This window comes from Parasteatoda tepidariorum, chromosome 4, assembly GCF_982258835.1.
Source record: "Parasteatoda tepidariorum strain Cologne lab strain chromosome 4, Ptep-v5.0, whole genome shotgun sequence".
Classification (NCBI taxonomy): domain Eukaryota; kingdom Metazoa; phylum Arthropoda; class Arachnida; order Araneae; family Theridiidae; genus Parasteatoda; species Parasteatoda tepidariorum.
In genome coordinates this window covers 44,187,609-44,204,831 of record NC_141758.1, presented here as the reverse complement: position 1 = coordinate 44,204,831, position 17,223 = coordinate 44,187,609, and the positions used below count along the sequence as shown (strand labels likewise).

The 17,223-nt window shown below is 30.0% G+C and overlaps 1 protein-coding gene across 1 annotated transcript in view; it reads left to right on the top strand.

The window, feature by feature from the left end:
- The window catches only part of spt4 (Transcription elongation factor subunit spt4), a 43,830-nt gene that overhangs the window by 13,449 nt on the left and 13,158 nt on the right, over positions 1 to 17,223 (top strand). Inside the window, exon 3 of the mRNA XM_071182228.2 lies at positions 16,105 to 16,160. Within this exon, the coding sequence (XP_071038329.1) occupies positions 16,105 to 16,160 (56 nt within the window). The remainder of the gene's footprint in view (positions 1 to 16,104; positions 16,161 to 17,223) is intronic.

The window sequence follows — 17,223 nt, the reverse complement described above, 5'->3', positions numbered from 1 at the left end:
AGTATTAATAAAATTTGAAACTCGTAATTATAATAATGAATATTATAATAATAAATATTACACAAAGCTGTTTAAATAAAGATTGATATTCAGCTATTCAAGCACTTTTCAAATTTTGTATAAAACAAAAAATTGCTTCATTATAAAACAAAAAAATTAGGTTCAAAACTGCTGTTAAAGGGTTGAATATAAGTTTTAAAATTTAAAATAAATAGAACTAAATCGGTGTAGTTTGTCCTTAAAAAATGTCATAGGATATAATTTTAAAATTTACCTTTTAAAGTATGGAAGAAAAAAAATTATTAATGTTTTTTTGATGTATTGCAGTAAACAATTACAATTTAGAGAACATAGACATTTATTTATTGTTCTAAATATACTGATTAGTTCATCGATATTTCCCATCTATGTAATGAAATATGGGCCAAAAAAAGGTAATTTTAATAATGAATTTTTTTTAGCGCTCTGAAATAGATATAGCCATTTTTCATTGGTGTTTGAGTCTTTTAATATATTTATAACTTTGGATTTAGTTAATATTTAATATTTTAAATTAATATTTAATATTTTTTTTAATGTTATTTACAGTTATGTAACAAGTTATTAGTAGATATTAACAATAAAAAAAATTTTATGTTGTACAAAAAGTCACAAAATTCTAATAAATTCTGACATTATATGCATCATTGTTTTTCTAATTGAAATTAAAAGCAGTCAAAATGACTTCCTTGGGCATTCTAGAGTTAAAAAATTTTTTTATTTTTTTTAAAAAAATTATTTTTGAAAGAGATAAAGTACATTTGTTAGATTACGTTTTTGCTTAGATTGAAATAAAAATAAATACTGTATATGGCACACGTTGTAATTCAGCAGTATTTTTCAAAAATTTTCCTAACATTTTACTTCAATCCTAAGTATTGCAACTCAATCCTTGCGATATCAAGCACGCTTTCAGACGCATATTTCAGGCATGAGGCTTGAGTTACACTATTCAAAAATTTGTCGTGAGTTTGTTAAAATTGTTTTTTTTTTTTTTTAAATAGTAAAATTGTCTCTCTCTACGTTCACTGATATGTTTGCACAAGTTTATCATCTGTGAAGATATTTACTTAAACGTGCAATGTGTACGCTTAAAATTATAAAATAAATAAAACAAAAAAAAGCATTGAAATTAAATTTAATGTATTTTCGAAATAAGATTTAAAAAAAAAACACACAATTTTATCTAATTAACCCTTAAATAATGCAAAAAATTGAAATAATGTAGAATAATCGTTTATGGTTAAATATTCAGTCAGTAATTCTAGAGTGTTTACTTGGTAGAATTAATTTGCTTGTCATAATATTTTTTATGTTTTAAAATGGGGGTAATTTACAAATGTAGTCTCTGTTCTTAAATTTCGCACCTCTATTTTGAATTTCACTTTTGAAAAATCAGTAAAATAATGAGCCTTTTTGTGATAACACTGCCTAGGGACGAATAATGCAACTCACAATGATCCCAATTATAGTGCCAGCAGCCTATATAACTTTTCCGAGATGTTAATTTATATTTCATTGAAATAATTTGGAGAGAACTTTCTTCCTTAGAGAATCTAGTTTCATTCTATAAATTAATCTGTGACTACTATATTTATAAATGTAACAAACCAGTTGGTCCACCATCCACCTAAAAAGCTCTTCTTTTTCTTCTTCTTTTTATAGCGGCTGCAATGGAATAGTTAATTGAGTTTGCACAACTTTATCTTTTGAAACTGAAAATCGTATGTTTCTGTTGCCTTTTGAGATACGCCCATTGTCTTCTGCAAGCTATATAACTGAAGAAAACCCTTAGGTCATATTCCATTAAGTCTTGTCATATATGACCTTATAAATGTTAGTCATGGAACTGGAAATGAATGCTTTTATGCCTACTATCCTCTTTCCTAGGCGAAATTTAGTTTCGTGCCATCCTCTCTTTATATTTGGAAGTCCCTACGTGGTTTTCATAGTCAAGTAGAAGAGGAACGCGATTAAGATTAGCTCACCAATTACTATCTTGGTCTCAAGAACTTGGTTCATTGCTTGTGTGACAAGCAAAGTCACCTTGCCGCTAACTAGGCCTTCTGGAGAAAAACCATATCTTCTGCAAATGAAACAAAGGGGGAGGAGTAAGAGGTGAAAGTGTTTGGAATAATAACAAAAATAAAGCTGTTTTTTTGATGTGAAAACGTTCAGGAATGCTGCCCGCTGGTGATCTATTTATAAGAAATTAATCGCACGGCTGGGTAGTCCGTAATGTCATCTTGTAAAATGTGACCTTGAGATTTTTACAAACGCATCCGAAATATATGACAGAATTAACAACTTGCATCTTTTTATATGAGTATGGACTGATTCGGCTCATCAATTCCGTAAAAACTAGCATTTGCCGTACTGATTACTAATTCGACAGGGTTTTTCTCATCGGGTATCTTCTGTTTTAATAAGACTGATTGCATCCTGTTCATGATCAGAAATTTAATTTTGTGCGAGTTCTTCACTTCGCTTCTCGCGAGTACGCTTGTTGCCATGCAGTTTTTCTCTCGTAAAGAGTGGATTTGTTGCGTTTTTCTTTGTTCCTGACCAACTCGTTTAAGATTTCAACTAAAAGGGTTGAAACTTTTTTTTTTTTTTTTTTTTTTTTTTTTAGAAAAAAAGATACTAGAAAAGAAATAGTTTTTAATATTTATTAAAATTATTTTTAAAAATAATAACTGTCATATTAAATTTATACAATCCAAAACTGATTTTCTAAAACTAGTAATGAGCAAAATTTTTTTTTTTTTACTTTATAATTCTTTAAAAAAAATTGTTATCATACAAGTACAAGTTAGGCTACGATTTATTCCAATAATTGTCAAATTCACTAGTTTGAAGCTCACAATAGAGAATCGTTGGCATGGGAGATGACGGTTATAAACCTCTTCAATAATTAGATTCAATTATCAAACCTCTTTAATAATCAAGTTAATTCAATAACTCTCAATCCTTTCCTGGTATTTCAATATATATATATATATATATATGGGTCATTCTCACAAAAACAGTCATTTTCATGTCCCCAGTATATTTTATGTTTGTTTTACAGCTTACGAAAAAAAAAAAATTCAGGGAAAGTGTCCTTCAGAATGCAAGCTAACAAAAGAATAAAAATAAAATTATCAATTTTTATTTTTTATTTATTTTAGGTAATTAAAATATACCAATATGTCATTCCCTCACTTGTCCCCACTGCTGATTTAAAAAAAGAAAAAAATTGTTACTGAAATAAAAAAAAAAATTTTACAAATTCGTGTTTTTTATTTCAGAATACTAAAATATAGAATTCAGAAAATCAATTTTAAATTTAATTTCTGATAAAAATATTAACACAGCACTATTTTAAACTTTGTCCCCAGTGTTTCGCGTCATTCCCTCACAACAATGTTCTTATCACCTGCAATCTTCTTAGAATAAAAATATTTTAATAAAAACTTCAGAAGTTAACAACTGGCATCATAGAACAAAATTGCAGTATGTTTCCATCTTCAACTTAAAGAAGCCTTGGTGTGGAATAAATTTGAATGAATCAAATCAGGTAAAATTTTTTACATTTGTCATTCCCTCATGTCATTTTTTAGAGTAAAATAAAATACAACTTCATCGAGAAAGTGGATAATTATATGTTGCTTTCTTGTATGAATATAATTGTATGTGATTGACTTCAGAAATTAATTAGGCCTAACTGTTATTTTTAAATTTTATTGAATTCGTCATTCCCTCACTAGTGTATAAAGTGAGGGAATGACGCTGAAGTGGGGGAATGATTCAAGATGAGTATATTATTAAATTTTTTTTTGTTCAATCGTGCCAGCCAATTTTATTTCCCAAACCTGTAAAAACTATTAAATATATAAGAGTAAATTATAATAAATATTAGATATACTTAGTATGTTATCATTTTCAAACTTTAGGTAAATGTAACTTAGATAAAAACATGTATTAAAATAAAATATCATTCCCTCACTATTAGTGTCATTCCCTCACTTTTTAAATAGTGAAAATAATAAATTTACTTATTAATTAATTTGAAAAATAAATTAATAAATTAATTTATTAAATTAATTAATTAATTATTATAAATTAATTAATTATAAATTAATTATTTAAAAAATTAATTAATTTAAATATTAAGTATATTTTATAGGATATATACTTTCTTTATAATGCCATTACATATTTCTATTAATATAAAAAGTTTCAGAGCTTTTTATTCACTTTACTTTTTCGGGATTTTATGAACTGAAAAATGACAGTTTTCGTGAGAATGACCCATATATATATATATATATATATATATATATATATATATATATATATATATATATATATATATATATATATATATATATATATATATATATATAATTTTCATAAACCTTTCTTTACCAATTTAAATTTAGCTGACTTGTAAACAAGCTAAGATATTTAAAAATATAAAAAAAATCCTAGATATATGGCAAATGGAATTTTTTTTATTTTATTTCAGATGTGAAAATACTAGTGCCATTAATGAGAGATGTGTAAAAAAGTATTTTGAAGTTCAGTATTCTTCATGAAAAATACATGATAGATAGAATTGCTTTCGTTCTTACTTTGCATAAAAATATGAAAGGAGAGGGATAATTAGATGCCGTATTTCGATATTTATTTCAACTTTAATAGTTTTAGAGAAAGCAATGTTAAAAATTTAGGCAAACACTTTTTCCCAATCGCATGCACTGCAGATATACTGGAAGTCGAATTCTCATTATTTATAATTAAAATTTTCTTGTGTTAGTGTTTGTTTTATGTGAGTGATTCTATGAATACGAATTGGCAATTCCTCTGTTCGCCTAGCATGTGACTAATGCTAATTAAACATTTTAGTCAAAAGTAAATAAAAAATAAAATATTGTAAATATGTAAAGTTTTTGTACATTATATCTATGTCTGAAATATCTTTATATTTAATTTAAACTGATAAAAAATAGTTTTGTTCTTATTTATTAGAAAGACCTTAAGCTATACAATGAATTGTAATTTCTGCTGGTGACGTGACATTGCCGAAATAGTGATAGAAAAAAAGTTTTTTTTATTTGACGTTATCTTTTCTTAATAGATCAAGGTACTGAAAAAAAAGTTTTTTTCTTTTATTAACAGTTATTTCTTTTTTTAAAAAAAATAGCTAATTGACTTGAAGAGTCCCCTTAAAATATCAGATCTTGGACCATTTTTGAGCAGGTCAGGGCCGTAGTGAAAATTCTTTTCTCAAATCCCAAGGTGAATAATAGAGAAAGAGGGAGAAAAACTATTCTTAGATCTTTTTTGCTGTATAATTTATATTTGTTTTCCATTTTTTCCCCTTCCCAGGGGAAAGTGGATCTACACAAACATGATGTAGAAGGTAAAATGCTTGCAACATACACCTTTCTGTCTGTTTCGACTTTTCAAAATGCTCTAACTTCATGTCAATTTATGAGAGTATGCTTTTCCGAAGACAGTCATCTATTCTTGCTGTCATTTATTCTTGAAATCAGTGGGCTGTTTATCTATACATTAAATCAAAATACTTTCCACACATGATATTAGTATTTTTTAAACTGTTAATCACCCTTGACTGTTAATATCAATCTACTGTTAATCATTCTAGATTAATTTTAAAGAATTTTTAAAAGCTTTAATTTTTATGAACGAATTTTCTAAGCATTGAACCTAATCTTTCTCTGCACATGACAATAGTTCCTTTTATACCTATTATTTTAGATTGAATTTAAGGTTTATATTTCAGCTACGTTATTTCAAAGAACTTATATGAATTTTCTAAGCATTAAACCTAATCTTTTTCTGCACGTGACAATAGTTCCTTTTATACCCATTATTCTGGATTGAATTTAGGATTTATATTTTAGTTATGTTATTTCAAAGAACTTATATGAATTCTCTATGCATTAAATCAAAACTGTACCTGCACTTAACTCTATTTATTTTAATTGACTAATTATTTTGGTTGAATGTAGAGTTCATGTTTACGTTATTTGAAATATGAATTAACCGGTATGGATTTTCTGTGCAGTCTTTATGCATTTAATTTTGAAAAACATCTTGTAAATATGTGTGAATAAAAGTTTGAAAGTATTTTATAGTAAATTTTGATATTTTAATGGAGAGCGGAGAGTTTTTGTCGTGAAAATTTACATTTTTTCGAAACACGAGTTTTTAAATTCAATTATGTAAATAAAAAATAGGAATATGATGCCAATTTCTACTTTTCGGCAAGCAATGAACATCATTAGCTGTTAAAATTGCTTTATTTTAAGCTTAGGTACTATTTTCAAATTCGAGTGTTTTGCCTTCCAAATTTTGTGTAACTTACAAAAATACCCAACTGAGGAAAATAAACAATTTCTTTAGCTAATGATTTAAAAAAAAATTAAAAAAAACTTTTGGACAAAATATTAAGGAACCTAATATTTCAAATGTTAATCAGTGCGTTATTAACTTAACAAATTACGGAATTCCCACGAGTCAGGAAAAATAAAAGAAAACTGAAATCATTATTGATTTTTTTCCTTCACAATCTTGGAAAATTCTTGTGATATGCCTTGAAAATGGCCAATCTTTCAGGTTCTGTCGGTAACAGTAATCAAGCATTGAGATTCAAGTAAAGACAATGAGATTCCCTGTAAAAGTTCCAAAATTTTATAGAATTTTTACACGAAGTGTTCATGTAGGGATACAGACCTGTTACAAAATTGAATATTTGTCTTAGCAATTAGGAAATGTGTTTATCGAATGAAATTTTTTTGCAGGTAAATATAGGTTCGGCAATTGTGCGAAGTTTTCCTGAAATACCTAGAAAATTCTAAGAATTATATTTCTTAAATTAAGTAGGAATCATGAATTAGTTTGGATTATTTGATAGAAAACTAAGAACGATATCAAAGATTTTACCTAATGTATTTTTATCGCACAGTTTGGTTAAAATTCAATGATTCTGTTAACTGCCAAAATTTATATTTTTTTTTAAATATTTTTTTTCCCTGATCAAAGAGAAAGCAAATAAAAACTACTCTAATTTATATTTTAAAAAAAAATCTAAGCCTGAAATTGAATTGCATTATACTTTTAACGTTGTGTGTGTTAAAAGCATGATGCAATCAATCTTAAAGAAAATGAATCTTCTATAGCGATTGAAGGCCAGGGTCAGAAGTTACAATTTGTAATAAGGATTATAGTATCTTTTGACCTTTCAGCCTTCTTAAGTAAGTGAACGTGTACCTTATGAACCATTTCATCATTCACGACGATCATGTTAACCTTCAAAATATGCATGAATGAATAGCAGTGTCAGTGCTATGCTCTTCTTCTTCATTAATGAGATGAATCATTTTTTTCATCTGCTAGTGTGTGAATGGCAGGTCAACTGTTAATGATTTTGTTTTAGCTCTGGATTTTAAGTAATATATGATCTCACTCGTTTATTGCGAACCCTCATGTAACGAGAACCAGGGTTATCCAGGACATTTTCAATGAAAGGGTGGTTTAATGTTAAAAGCAGAACTCGGTTTTAACGAGAAATTTTTTATATTGTTCAATCAAAAAAATTTTGTTAAAATTTTTTTAAAAAAATTAAAAGCACGCAATTTTGACTGTCTGTGAAAACTGTTCCCTTTCGAAGCTTTTTTTAAAAAAAATCCTATAGTTCAAATTGTCCAAAAAGAAAAAAAAAATTATGTTACAATTAGTGGATAGAATAACTCGTTATTATTTTTTCCCCTTTCCACTTTTGGAAGAAAAAGAAATTACACATCTCTTCAAACGTACTAGATATAAAAAGTGGGAAAATAAAATTTATTGATATATTAGAGATTTTTTTACAAACAGACCATATTTCATGGAAGTCTGATTAATTAAAATTTAAAAAAGACTACATGGGCCAAAAAATAAAATGTACATATTTGGGGTGTTTGAAATCTAGGATAATGTGACTAAACATTTTCAAGAGTTCAATTCTGTACAAAATAAAAATAAATGAACACTTAATACTAAATAGTTATTGATTCGAATTCAACAATAATTACACAAATTGTAATAATAAAAAGGATTTTATTTCATTGTGGTTCAGTGGTTAAATCCAAAACTGAAACTTAAGAAGTGGAGAAGAAATAATAAAAAAATTGTTTGCGCTCAGCGCCATCTGTTATTATAAATCCTCAACACTCCCCACTTGAACTCCTCCGAGTTCACTAAAATTTTAAACATAAAAATTAGACAAAAATAACATAAACATATTAAACAAATAACATTTAAATGCAAATAAACTTGAAATGAGATGCAAATATTCACTTGAAAGAAAATAATAAAAAAAAAACATAAACTATTAAAGTTTATCATTGTTCATTTCAGTCATTGAGTTCTAAAGGATAAATAAGTTGTACTGGGCGTTTATATTCGCAGTTGGATTTGCGAATAAGGCAAGATCTTACAAGTCCATCACGCCCTTGAAATACTTTAGTTATAATACCTATGTCCCATAATAGTTTTGATTTTGTGGTGCCCTCCATCATAACCACATCTCCCACTTTCAAACATTTTGTTTGGTTAGGAGAAGTAAAGTTGTGTGCAGATCTCAAATTAAACAAATAGCGCTCCTTCCAGCGCTTCCATAAATTAGCCAATAATGTAGCTTGATATTCTTTTCTTTTTATAAGAATGTTTTTGGTGGATTCTCTATGTGGCTGTGTATCTGCGACAAATCAAACATTTCGAGACAACCTTTTTTACTAATTGTCTTCCTTTAGGCACCCAAAATCTTCTTCGAATTTGTACTAGAGTGCTCTCTACTCCAGAATGAAATACATTTTCGTGTTCTCGCTTGACAAGCAACTCTGTAAATTTAGACTGTCTTGGTATGATTATAGGCTTTTTCTCATCAAAAGAATAATCTCCTTCGCCCAATCTTCCTGTAATTCTCAGGATACCTTTTTCATCAAGATAAGGAGCTAAATTGAAAATAGTAGAAGAAGCTGGAATAGGCAAACTAGATTGGAGAGTTCGTATCTCACTTTCGAAGAATTTTGCTTGAGTAAGCTTTACTAGTATATCTTCAGAATTTCGGAGCTCTTCTGCAGTCAAAGTGTCCATATTCGGCTTTACTTTCTTTAAACAGTTCAAATATCGCACTACCCACGCTATGATTCTAACAACTTTTTCGAGGTTGCTAAAGTTAGCGATATTTATCAACTCAAGTTCTTCACCATCTACTCATTTCATAACGGTGATTTCATTTTTACGATACTCAATTTGTTCATCATTTTCTTTGAAGAGTTTCAATTCTGGCCACATTTCGGTCGGAAGCGACAACCAAGGTGGCCCCTTCCACCAAATGTCGGAATTCTTCAATATACTCATGGAAGCACCTCTACTAATAAGATCGGCAGGATTGTCAATTCCGGGGCAGTGGAACCAGTCCTTAGGTTGAGTAATCTCTTGAATTTCTTCCAATCGGTTACACACAAATTGTTTAAAACGAATGGCAGGAGTTTTTATCCAGCAACACACAATAGAGGAATCGCACCAAAAGAAACTGTCACACGGAATTTTTATGGCTCTAGTAATAGTTCGAAATAATCTAGCAGAGAGGAGGGCACCTAGTAGCTCAAGTCGTGGTAATGTAATCATTTTGAGGGGAGCAATTCTACTTTTAGCTGAAACAAAACATGTAGAAATATGCCCATCACTAGTTTCTGATCTGATATAGGCAACTGTACCATAACCCTTTAAGCTGGCGTCAGAGAAGATATGCAACTGTGAACTCATAATTTCTTTGTTACCTGCTTCGAAAAAATAATAACGCGGTATTTTCAAATCATTAAGTTCACCGAATTGTTTACATATTTCGCGCCACTGATTTTCCATATCTAAGGGTAGCTCTTGATCCCACTCCAATCCGCTTTTCCAAATGCTTTGAACTAGAGATTTTAGAAGCATTGTAAAGGGTCTCAAAAATCCTACTGGATCAAAAATACGCCCAATGATTTTCAAAATAAATCGTTTTGTTATTTGCCCTGTGTCTATCAATTTTAACAGATATTTGGACTCAAAGTAAAATACATCTCTTTCAGGATCCCAACAAACTCCCAAAACTTTAAATGGAAAGCCTGATTGACCTAACGATTCCTTTTCATTCTGAACATCTATACCTGCATTCTTCCATAATTCGTGTAAATTTTTATCATTTGTTTGAAACTTTCTCAATACCATGCCCGCATCCCGAAATATTTCAACACAATCAGAACTTATTTGAAATGCTGTATCTGTACTGTCACTTCCCCCTATGACGTCATCGACATATACCCTTTCATTTAGTAATTCATACGCAAGAGGCTTTGATTTTGCAAACTTTTTAATATGCTCTTTAATAGTAGCCGCTAAGAGAAAAGGGCTACAGTTAATACCAAATAGCACGCGGCAAAATCTATAAATTACTGTAGACGAATCATTATCGGGGTCATCTGACCAAAGAAATCTTGTGACATCTCGATCTTCTACATTAATCCCTATTTGTAAGAAAGCTTGTTGCACGTCCCCTATAAAAGCAATCTTGTTTTCCCGAAACGCTAGCATATGTTCACATATATCTGGGTATAAATTTGGCCCAATATACAAACAATCGTTAAGAGACAATTCATTTTTTTTATGCGCGGAACCGTCAAATACTATCCTTAATTTGCTAGTTAGTTTATCGTTTCTTATAACCGCCCTATGAGGTAAATAACATTGTTTATAATTTTGGGGATCAGTGTTTTTAACTTTCTCAATTATCCCTTCATTTTCGTAAGTTTTTATAACTTTTTTATATTCTTCAAACAAGGATTTATCATTTTTAAATCTCCCTTTTAATTTGTCAAACCTCTCTGAAGTCAGCTCAAAGTTATCATTTAACAAATGTTTTGTATTTGGTCTCCAGAGAAGTCGTACACTATACCTATTATTTTCAAAATGCAAATCAGAATTAAAACCTTTTAACAATTCACTTTTATTATCAACATTTTCTTCATTCATAGTATTTATTCCTAATCCTTCAAGGTTCCAAAACAAAGAATAATCAACATCAGATATTATAGTATTGTTTACAATCCTACTTAATTGGCAATTATTCATGAATCTCCCTTGAACCACAAAACCAAATAAACTATCGGTTGCAACGAGCCCTTTTCCCAGCCTCAAAGACGTATCAGAAATTACGTCATGCAGGAAATCGGCGCCGATCAAAATGTCTATATCAGCAATTTTTCCGGTATCCGAAAGAAAAATATTATTTTTCCTTGCTAATTGTTTAATTTTCTCATGGGGTGCGGCTATTTTCCCACACGTTATTTTTTCTACTACAAATGCTTCAATGCAAACATTTAATTTTTTATCGTTTTTGTTCTGAAGATTCACTTTCACTAAATCATAAGAACACCCCTTGGAAATTTTTTCTCCAAAACCGAAAACATGCAACCGTTCAGTTTTAATGGTCCTGAGGTTCAACTCATTACAAATATCCCGTCTCAAAAAACTGCGATGGCTACCAGAGTCAAATAAAATTCTAACCAACTTCTTTACATTACCATAAATCAAATACGCTAAAGAAGTCTGTAAATAGATCATTTCATTTTGTTTTCGTTTCGAAACACATGAAGCGGTAACGGATGCCAAAGTATCGTTTTTCTCTTTCGACTCATTATTTATTGCTGATTTATCACAAATTAATTCGCTATGCGGTTTCTTACATAATATGCAAATACATTTATTCCAACATTTTTTGGATGTGTGATATTTCTTTAAGCACCGGAAACAGCGAAATTGATCTTTCAGCGTTTGTTTTTTTTCTTCGATGGTCAGAGAACAATCTTTCGATTCGTGATTTTTGGAATTACAAAACAAACAAAATATGTTGTTAGATGCCGAAACTAATGCTGAGGAAGATGAGAACTTTCGATTATAATTATGTTTACTATGGCTCTCCGACCGTTGCTGTGTTTCAAAATGAACACTTTGTTTTTTAGAACTATTAGACAACACATGTGAGGCTTCTCTACATTCTACCTCTTTTCTAATAAATGAAATTAATTCATCAATGTCAAAATCTACACTTGATTTTCTATTTTTATTATAATCTAAATTTAAATCCTCTGGTAGCTTTTGTAAAATAACAGGACAGAGTAAATTACCATAACTACCTTTTGTTACATTCATTGATTGCAAACTGCGAATGTGGATTTCACATTCGTCATAGAATTTACGTAGAGCTTTAATATCATATGAATTTCTTACAGAATTAATTGATAAAAGTTTATTCATATGACTACTAATAATTAAATCTTGCCTACCAAATCTTTCGGTTAGCAACTTAATAGAAGAATCATAATTACTTTCAGTTAATGAGAATCCAGAAATTGCACTCAAAGCAACTCCCCCTAAATACATCTTAAGATAATTAAATTTATCAATTTTTTTAAGACTCTCATTACTATGTATAGCTATGTTATAGCTATTCCAAAAACTGTGCCACTCACAGGCATCACCAAAATATTTGTTTATCTCCAATTTAGGTAATTTAACGTTAGCAACGTGCGAGATATTTCCATAAGTTATATTTTCTTGTAAATTATTGTTGCCACTATTAAGCGTTACTTCCTGTCTTGTAGTCTGGCATTTCAGTAAATATCTTTCAATTTTGCCTTTATAAGCCACTACTCGATCTTGATACTCTTGACTTTGTATGATTTCACTCTCTAATTCCTCGCTCTTATCAAAATAATTTTCAATTTTTAAATCAAGAGCCTTTAAAGTTTCGTTTTTTTTCATTTAACTGATTTAGATAATCATACAAATCAGGATAATCAGGAAGTGTTTCTAATAACGATTTATCAATTTTATTTATTAATTTTGTAATCAGCTGTCTGATTACTGCTCTTTTGGACTTTAATTTTTCAAAATCATCCATTATAAACAGCTCGCACGTTACTATAATAAATACAATACAATTAATACAATGAAAAATCAAAATAAATTACCGACTTAAGGGAGACCAAAACAAAACAAATGTTAACTTACATTTCATGCAGGTGGCCTATTCCCGGCCGATGCACCATGATTCGAATTCAACAATAATTACACAAATTGTAATAATAAAAAGGATTTTATTTCATTGTGGTTCAGTGGTTAAATCCAAAACTGAAACTTAAGAAGTGGAGAAGAAATAATAAAAAAATTGTTTGCGCTCAGCGCCATCTGTTATTATAAATCCTCAACAGTTATTAAACAGTCAGTAATGTGGCTTTGGCTCATAGATTTTAAAACTTGCTTTAAGATATCAACAAAACTAGGTATTTTAACTGTACATAAGTTAATCGAATTTCTGATTTTATTACGCTCAAAATGGGAAGCATTTATGCACTATTATACATTGATCCAAACCCAAAATAATATCTGACTGACAGTAAATTTGAAAAATTTGCTTCTACAAATTTAAGAAATTTAATGTAATTAGTGTATGGTTTTTACTGATTTTGGCAAAATTCCTGAAATCGTCAATACTATTCTCATCCAAGAAAATATGGACGGAGGCTTCATTAAAATGGTTTTTTGCTTTAATGGCACTCGAGGTGTTACGAGGGTTGCTATTTATATTTCTGGCCTAATAATGAAAAAACAAATATGTAGGATCGAAATTGGTTTTATTGTTTTTTAAAATATTCTCCATGATGATCAATACACTTTTGCATGCGTTTGAACCAATTTTCAAAGCACTTTTTCCAGTCCGATTGAGGTAACTCCAAAACATGCGTTTTGAATGCATCAACCGCTTCTTCGGGGGTCGAAAATGGTTGTTCACGTAATTTATTTTTGATGTGTGGGAATAAGAAGAAGTCATTGGGTGCCAAATCAGGGCTGTACGGCGGATGACCCATCATTTCGATCTTTCGCTCCGTCAGAAATGCCTTTGTTTGAGTCGATGTGTGAGAGCTCGCATTGCCATGATGAAGAATGATTCGCCTGTTCTTCTGCTTTTTTCGAATTTCTCCGATGACTTCTGGCAAACAAATGGTCGTGTACCATTCAGAATTGACCGTCCTGCGTTGCTCTAACGCCACTGTTGCCACATGACCGTTAATGCCGAAGAAACAGGCAATCATTTGTTTCGATGTGCTTCTTCCTCGAACAACTTTTGTTGGTTTTGCCTCGTCTTGGAAGACCCATACAGTTGATTGCTGATTTGTTTCCGGCTCATATGCATAGATCCATGATTCGTCACCTGTGTAGATGTTATACACAGCCTTTGATGTACCTTGAACGTATTTTTCCAACATTTCCTTGCACCAATCGACACGAGCCTTTTTTTTGAGCGTTTGTCAGATTATGCGGGATCCAACGCGAACAAATTTTTTTTACGCTCAAATGTTCATGCAATATTTTATTGATGCTAGTCATACTAATGTCCAAAGACGCCTCTATCTCACGGTATGTCACATGACGATCTTGCTTTATCAGTTCACGCACAGCATCGATCTTTTCTGGCACAACAACGGATTTTGGACGACCTGCACGGGATTCGTCCTGGATCGAACATTGACCACGATTAAATTCGTTAAACCAATTTTTTACAGTGCTGTAGGATGGCGCTTTATCGCTGAATAAAGAATTAAGTTCATCGACGCACTCTTGTCTTGACAATCCACGTCGAAAGTTATGAAAAATAATGGCACGAAAATGTTCACGATTCAATTCCATTTTTTGAAAGAGAAGAACTTTTCAATTTACTGTCAACAACACAAATGAAGCTATAATGGTAAATCATCTGCTGAATTTATGTTTAAAAATATCAAACTTTCGATTAAAATCGTCTGCGGTCGCCTAGCAACACTTACTGTTGCCAAGGCCAGAAATATAAATAGCAACCCTCGTATTCATACTGTATCTTCACTAAGATTGTTTTAAATTGCCAAGGAAAGCGCGAAGTTAAATTATAAACAAAACTCCCATATTTTCTCCTCTGTAAGCAAGAAAATAATAAAAGATGCTCCCTTTTTAATCAATTTTAGTTTATTATTATGAATCTAAAACTTTTATTTTAGATAATTTCGGCCAACTTGGATATTAACAAGCGAGTCCTTTCGTCTCTTGCTTACTTATTATAAACGAATTCGTCTGCATATTTGAATTTTGTTCTTTAAGCTTCCAAAGTTGTTACCAAAGTGTTACAGAAATTCACTATAAATTTGTCAGTTTTGAACTGAATAATATTTGAGGTTAAAAAAATATTTCAGCTTTTGTTGTTAGAAAATTAAATTTATGTTCCCAACTTTTCTTTTATTGTTTTCCCATTTTCATTTTTAAAAAAAGCGATAATTTTTAAATGGGAAGATTTTTAGGGCTTTTTCGTTCTTAACTAAAATTATATTCATTAAATAATAACAGTCATGTCCCCAGCTACTGTTCCAGAATTGAGTAATAACAATTTTTCAACTAGAGTGTGTTTAGTAATAAATTTACTATGAACCATATTTTTTTTCTTCTTTTAATTAAACCAAGAGGAAAATTTAGGGGAATACGTTGACGTTACTTTAATTAAAGGGTCGATTCCACATTGTCTCGACGAATTGTTCATTCAATCACCTTAAATTAATGTTTAATGAAATTGTCGTAAACACCTTAACAAAAAAAATATCTCTATAATGTATATTAGAATTATTATTGAAGCTTTTTATAAAAATGTTTTCATTAAACTATATAAAAGAAGAAAACAATACCATTTTGGTAAAAATAGTTTGCTGAGTAACCCAAATGTAATTAAAGGGCATTACTTTCTGTACAAAGTAACTATGCACTAAGAACTTCAGGATTAACTAGACTTGTGAATGTGAATACATGAAAATAAAGGTGTTAAATTGTAGTAAAAAAAAAAAAAATTTTTTTTTTGATTTGTGAGGGTTTTTTTTTCTTTTTTTTTTTTTCTTTTTGCGAGCCCGTTTAATTTTATTTTAGTTTGTAACATACTTTTTTTTCTTGCAGAATGATTGCGTTGATGGGTGGAGAGGATAGCTGGGTTGCTAAATGGCAAAGAATAAGTAAGTTTTTCCATTTTTAAACATTACTATAACATGTCTGCATAAAGCACAACGTATTTGAAGCACAAAAGAAGAATATTCTAAGTGACGTTTTTTTTTTTTTTTTTAAATTAGATATCTCGGGAGAAAATCTTAATTTAACCTTATTTAACTAAACAACATTAATTTATGTTGATAAATCTTTAAATGGGATACCCTCAAATGACGTAGAGTGGGTATCTCGATCCTGATTGGTTATTGAAACGTGGCATTTGTTTGCGTTAGCAACTGTTCTTTTCATTCTATGCCGAGTAGGCTAAGCCCATCAAGTTTCAATTCTCTTAAGTAACACAGCCTATATTCTTTGATAAAGATTTTTTCACTAATATTTCAATTCTGCCACTATATATTCACAGAAAGGCAAGCACGAAGCCATAAAGAACCTGAACTTATTATGCATAGAAGTTGCCAGGTGCACAACAAAAAAATGTATGACGGTTACAATAAAATGCATAAACAAAAAAAGAAGTGGCCTAGAAAGAATTATATTTCAACAAATTCAATGTGCTATACTGCTCTATATTTAATTTACATTTTAAGTTATGTAGAGATACTCCATATTGCTGATAAAGATTAGCTGGTGCTGAAGTCATAGGTCACATGCGTGGGTATTGGTTGTCTTCCTCTTCTTGGAGTGCTAGTGCCCAATTACGCCGATCTCAGCGAATGAAAAGTCCATGTCATTTGGTAATAAACAATCGACTAGTAATCTTAAAAAGTAATAATCTTAAAAACTAAAGTAAAAAAAAAACTAAATAGAAGTAATTTTAAAAACTTTAAAGTGATATTTTCTTTTTCAATAATTTTTCTTTTATGAACGCATACATTTTAAAACTAGTTTACTCAAATTCAGTAAAATCTCACTTAGAACCTTTACCCACTCAGCTCTTCTTTTAAGAATAGTCAACTATTGATGCTAACATCAATTAAAATTTAGACATGTTTGTTTCCATGGCTTTGTTGGCTGCAACTCTAGGTGATTATATTTGTTATTAATATATGAAACGCTTTTCCAGATTGCTTG